General features: G+C 40.4%; 1 protein-coding gene across 1 annotated transcript in view; it reads right to left on the bottom strand.

Moving 5' to 3' along the window:
- Positions 1 to 390, bottom strand: part of LOC104825419 (galactan beta-1,4-galactosyltransferase GALS1-like) — a 3,534-nt gene extending 3,144 nt beyond the window's left edge. The window contains exon 1 of the mRNA XM_010557743.1: positions 146 to 390. Coding sequence (XP_010556045.1) covers positions 146 to 390 — 245 coding nt within the window. The remainder of the gene's footprint in view (positions 1 to 145) is intronic.
- Between the last annotated feature and the right edge of the window lie 6,265 nt (positions 391 to 6,655).

Raw genomic sequence — 6,655 nt, 5'->3', positions numbered from 1 at the left:
CCCCCCCACCGCAAACGTCGTCGGACCTCCGCGGTAAGCTCCCATCAGCACGAACAGCGCCGCCGCGTTCCCAAGCGGCTGGAAAACACGCTTGTTCGGATCTGAGGGCTTCACGGCGACGGAGTAGTACTTCTGCGAGTACGACCCACTCGAATTCACCGACGCCGCGGAGGCGAGGGACGTTCCGGTGGTGGTTACGGTCGCAACGGCGGCGGAGCAGGGACGAGCGGTGGAGATTAGGTTGTGGTAGTAAGGAGGAAGGTTCCAAATGAGCATGACGAGAGTGAGAGCGACCAATGTAGCGACCAAAGGCTTCGTCTCGAAGCAGACGAAGAATCTCCCGACGGCGGAGGAGGTAGTGGAGACCGGCGGCGAAGCGTCCTTCCTCATCTTCCCCGGCGCCGGTAAATATAGCCGCAACGGTGACAGTGACGTTAACGGCGACGGTAACGGAGTTTTTTTTTTCTTTCTAAATGTTGTCGTGTGGCTTAGGAGACAAGCGTCAAACAGAAGTCACCACCGTGCCGACACGGCGTTCGATTAAAAGGGATTCGTGGATGGAATCACATGGAGAGTGTTAAATTATAATCTGGAGGTGGTTACAAGAGTCGGTCTGGATCTCCTCTTAATTACGAAAACACCACTGCACCTAATTGAATGAAACCGGATCGAACGGCTCTGACTGGTTGGCGCCTCCCATGACATGGGTCCCATCCCGTGGGACCCGCTTGTGATTTTCATCGCTCAGCCTTTTTTCCCCCGAGCTGCTGGCCACATTTTTGGGGGACTTACAATTTTTTTGAGTTAATTGGCAAAGAAAATTGGAAATAAAAGGAGAAAATAAATACGTAAAGAACGAGAAATGGTTCAAATGCATATGAATTAATGGACCCATCGGTAAACAGTGATCCGTATGCTAAATTAGTAAATTACCGGAAAACCAAACTTAGGATATTAGTAAATTACTAGATAGATATTTGCCAAATGCATCAAATACAAAAATTAGTGTTACATAATACCATACATAGTGGATATTCTACCTTATATCAATATTTTTATCTTGTGCCAATAAGATAATTCTAAGGTTAATTAATATAATATAAAGTTAAATTAAATTCATGAGGTTTCAAACTGCCATGCTTCATAGGATTTGGGCATATTATCCGAAAAAACTGAGCCGATCCGTTATTCGATCCGTACCTGAATCGAAAATTCGGATATCCAAAATCTACGGATAGGATACGGATATGGCTTTTAAAATATTTGTCGGATACGGATATTAAAACTGAATTATTCGATACATCTGGTCCATATCTTTTAGTAATATTAATAAATATATGATAATTTTGTAAATAATTATGATTGTGGTATCATTTTGAATAAAAAGAAATAAAAACACTAGACAAAAAGGTTTTTTTTCAAAGAAACCGTTTGTGTTTGTGAAAGTTCTCATTTTCTTTACCTCATCCACATTTTCCTACTCATCTCTTCGTCTCTCTCTTTTCAAATTAATTCATCCGTTTCTTTTTTTGTTCTTCATCTTGCATCTGAGAGATTCTCTACCGAAATTTCATTTTGATTATCTGATAAGTAGATTTTGTGAAATGATAAATTTAACAGTTATATTCTCTCTTTCGTCTTTTTCAATTTTTTTACTCTATCGATTGATTATTGTCATTCTTGACAGATTTTTCTACCAAAGGTCCGGACAATCGATGATCTCAAGTAACAATCTTATCGTCTTCTAGGTTTTTAGAGATTAGCTTCGTTCAAATCGTTGAAAAAGGAAATCGATTTCTTTTTTTATTTTTCTTCTTCATGGAAAACCAATAGAATAGATGATTCTCCGTGCCTGTCAATTTCTTTCTCGTATTGATCATGGCCTAGAACAAATTATTACATCTCTTTGCCTCTTTTTCTTTTTTCCGACAAAAAATTTTTTAACTCTGATTCATGGTATCATAACTTATAGTGGAACTCATTTGTTCTTTTGAATATGTTTGTGTGTGCTGAATTATATACGTGTTTGTTTTTTAGTTGGTTTAAGATGATTATGTTATATATTTTATTTGTGTTTTTGAGTTTTTTTAGGATTTTTATTTTTATTATTTTTATTACGGATATGGATATTTGCGAATATCCATAGTTTTTGGTGATATTTGAAATAACGGATATCCGAAAACTCTGAATCGGATACGGATAATAAAACATAATATCCGCACGGATCGGATACGGATACGAATATCTAAAAAATTGCGGATATCCGATGTGTGCTTGTGACAAACCGTTCCCGAAATTATTGGATAAAACTAAGAAATCGTGATCGAGTTCCAAAGAACTGAGTAGTACAATTTTCAAATCTCGAATAAGCTTTTAAAATTATTTTAGAAGGTTAAAAAAGACGTTATAGATAGAATAAAAATGAATTCCACTAATATAAGACTTTACGTGGAATGCAGCAAAGTCTGTTTTAGTGTAATTTAAAAATAAAAAATTATTCTAAAAACTAGAACTTAGATCATAGACCGTCCTGACCAAATACAGGACCGAATCGGACTTAAAGCTCAACAATGGGCAAACACGATTCAACTGAACTGTAGAGTTCAAGGGGATGACGGTTTTAGGTACAAGCCGTATATATTTATAAACAAATTCCAGAAAATAAGATACTAATTTATTTTATAAACGTTAAATGATAGTAATGTAAAACACGAATTTAAAATATGTATTAAAAAAACGATCATGGTTACATAAACTAGTTAGGATATGATGACTCATTGCTAAGGAGATAAAGGCATAAATATATAAATATATATTTAATTATGCGTATATTGATAAATATAAATATATGTATATTATGTCAAGTGGTGCAGTAAGACGCACAACATTGTGTGCATCAATTGTAAATAAAATTGTTTTTTTAAGAAAAAGGAAAATAATGGCATAACACTAATCTAAGGCTATAAAAGTCGACATCTATACGGACAATAATTGAACATATAATAAAAATAATTAACCCCAAAACAATGCTAACGACAATTGAATAAAAATCTTTCCACCACCTTTTCTTCTTCTCTTCGAACGAAAGTTTAAAAACAAATTCTGCAAATTATCACTCCTCATCATGTCGTGCCATTAACCATCCGAAAAGCCTTCCTCTCTCTTTCGCGGCTAGAGTAAATATCTATCTCTTCAATTTCTTCATAACACACACACATATATATATCTTTTATCATATGATGAACTTTCTCCAAGATTGAAAATTTCTTCAGAAAATTTTAAACCTTGAAGGTATCGACATCATCTTCTAAGTGATATTGGTTCTTTTCAATTCCTAAGACGAACTTAAAGTCTGAATCCATATTTTATACATTTCATTATCAAATAAAAAAATGAAAATGATTTCTCCCACTCAGTTTTTCATTGTAGTTTAATCCTTAAAATCATCTAGATAAAAGAAGAATTTAAAATTAACCTTTTGTTTTCAATAAATTCCAAAACCCATAAGTCAATCTGATTAAACTCTCACTTTTAGACATAATATTGAGTTGATCATATGCAAACGTGTCCTTAGGTGGTAAATAACTCGGAGGTGCAAAGAGGAAATAACATCGAAGGCTTAAGCATAAAAGTTTTAAGGTGAGTGAATTCGAGTTTAATTCGAAAGTCTATTGACATGGGGTTTGGGTTTTGAGTGTCCCATGATTAAATGATGTTTGATTCATGCTTTGACTGAAATAAGAATTTTTGGTGTGTGTTTGTGCGAATTTGGTGGAAAAGATAAAAATATAGAAATAGACCGAAAATACGGGTCAGGCCAGACCATACGTAGTCTGTACCCAAAATAAATAAACAGGTAAGTTTAAAAACCACAGAATGAACCGATCTGGTTATCCGGACGGACCGGGACCAGGTAGGTCAAACTGGAGGTACAATTGGGTAATTTGACTGGAAAGACTCAAAGAAAATATATAAATTAATATAAAAGACTACGCAAGCGGAAATACATGTATAATAAGTAAACTATATAAATGCGTGTGATTGGGGTAGCTGGCATGGCGTTAACATTAATTCTAAAGGGTTCGAATTAATGTTTAGCGCGTGACTGTAGTAATGGAGGTTTGCGATTGAATATACGATGTTTGCGAGATTGCATCCCATCAGATGGGCCATCTGATCCGGTTCGGATGCCATCCATATGGTTCTTGGAACCGCGCCAACGTTTCCGCTAGCGACGGAGCGGATTCCGGGATATGATTATCCCGATGATGAGGCATTACACATACCTGAGATTCGGGTAGATTGGGATCTCACGAGGAGGTGGTACGGACTTACTCTGTCAGGTTCGGGCACAAACCTGACAAGTATTTCCACGGCGAATGGTCGGCGAGGGGGATTTCCAACGATTGGCTCTCCCGTTATATTCGACGGTGTCAGTTGTAGCCGACGTCTGGTGAACTCCGGTATTGAGAGGTGACATGCCTAGTATCGAGAGTGACATCGATGCTAGGGTGGGGTGATGTATTCGGGCGGAGAAAAAAATATATTTATGCCGGATCCGAGTGGTTGCGGAGTAGATGGATTCCGAAGAGAGAGGTGGTTGTGCTATGCACAAGGGGAGTACATTACCTACGCATGGTGCGCGTAGAGACGATTTGACGGATATGTCCCACGACTTGTCGTACGGACTTGATTGTGATTGCTGCATGATTATCGTGATTCCATGTTTCATTCTTAGTATATATATATATATATATATATATATATATATATATGTATTTGCTTTCCCTGATTCCATGAGAATAGAACTCCGGGTTACACCCGAGTTCACTCTCTAAACAATTAGCTTAGGACATTGTTACGCAACGTTTCAGGTCGTGAGCAGAAGTAGCCGCGGAGCGGACATCGGAGACCTGGGCGCGCAGCGTACCACTACCGATCATGTATAATTACGTATTTTGATACACTTATATTCTGGGGAACGGGTTGTATTATATCGGTGGTAGACTTTTAAGGTTTATAATAATATTATACTACCACTCGACTATGTATAATTATAACTGGAAATAATGTGTCATATATGTATATATGAGTGTTTTCTTCCGCTAACTCTGAAAAAGAAAAGTTTTAAATTCCCGCGGATTTTTGGAATTGTGTTTTTATTTTAGTTGTCCATGTGACGTAACTCGTATGGCGGGATACGGGTCTCGGGTGTCACAATCTTGGTATCAGAGCAGGTCCTTCCACGGGGAAATAATGTGCTCGCATTTTCACTGGAATTTGGGGATGGGTAAAGATTGATTTTTAAAGATTTTATAAAAATCCAAACATGATCATCAGGTCCCGATACTAAATAAAGTTTCTTGTCCACAATAGTTATGCCTCCACGACGTGTTGCACCTGCGCAACGACCTGAAGGACCGAGGGCACCTCCGCCGAATAATTACATGGCGGAAATGCAACGCCAGTTCGCATTGTTCCAAGGGAACGTCTGGCAGTTTATACGAGGTTGCATGCCACCGCCACCGCCACCGCCTGCTGCTCTACCTGCGGCAAGGCCGAAGGGAGGTTTGCCACCACCACCGATGTCTGCACCCCCGAGGATTCCAGAGCAAGTTGTAGTGGACTACTTGCCGTTCGTCAAGGAACTCCGAGCCCTGTGCACTCCAGAGTTTGAGGGTTCTCTAAACCCGGAAGCAGCAGAAGACTGGATCATCAAGATCACCCACCACTTCAACTACATCTGGTGCCCGCTGGAGTACCGTACTGAGTTAGCGAGCCATCATCTGGCTGGCGCGACTCGCCACTGGTGGGAGGAAGTCGTACGTGAGGCTCCTGCAGGACACCAATTCTCGTGGGAAGAGTTCCGAGCGGAGTTCGAGCAGAAGTACTATCGGAGGCAAGATCAGACCCACTGTATTGTGGAATTCTTTCGCCTCGAACAGGGTAACCTGACTGTTCGAGAGTATGAAGTCGAATTCAACCGGCTGCTAAAGTACGGAGACCACCTAGTGCCCACCGAGGAGTACAAGATCCAGAAATTCATTGCTGGGTTACGTGCTTCTCTCAGGAGGAGAATCGAGTGTCATGAGTACCCTACGTGGAGTCGGTACATCAACCAACTCGACAAGGTGGAACGAAGCGAGAAGGAGAAGATGGACACCAAGATACAAGACCGTGGTCCATACAGGAGAGTGCCGATCAATCGTCCCTCGTTGAGAGTTGGGCAGACGAGTCAACCCCGCGACAAGGGGAAAGCTCCAGCGTTTCGCCCCACGACTCCAGCTCAACCACTACAGTATAGGAAGCCATGTGCTAAGTGTGGTCGAGACCATACTGACCCTCTGGAAACACCATGACGTGCTGCTGTTGCGGTCAACCGAGGCATTTTGCTGCTAGATGCACTGCGAACATAACTCCTCAAGCCAACAACAAGCCACCGCGTCCAGCACAGAGGGGATCGGGTATTGCTCCGAAAGTTATTGCTCTCACAGCTGAGGAGGATGTCTAGGAGAAAGTCATACACAGTGGAGGAGCCATTTGCTGCCGAGCCATTGACCACCTACGAGGCCACTAATGAAGATTATCTGGAGGAGGCTGATGTTGCCTCCATCACAGGTATCATTTGCATACATGATGTTGCATGCGTCACTTT

Source organism: Tarenaya hassleriana, unplaced genomic scaffold (genome assembly GCF_000463585.1).
Source record: "Tarenaya hassleriana unplaced genomic scaffold, ASM46358v1 Cleome46, whole genome shotgun sequence".
Classification (NCBI taxonomy): domain Eukaryota; kingdom Viridiplantae; phylum Streptophyta; class Magnoliopsida; order Brassicales; family Cleomaceae; genus Tarenaya; species Tarenaya hassleriana.
The sequence above is the reverse complement of the archived record's forward strand: the minus strand, read 5'-3'. Positions and strand labels throughout refer to the sequence as shown.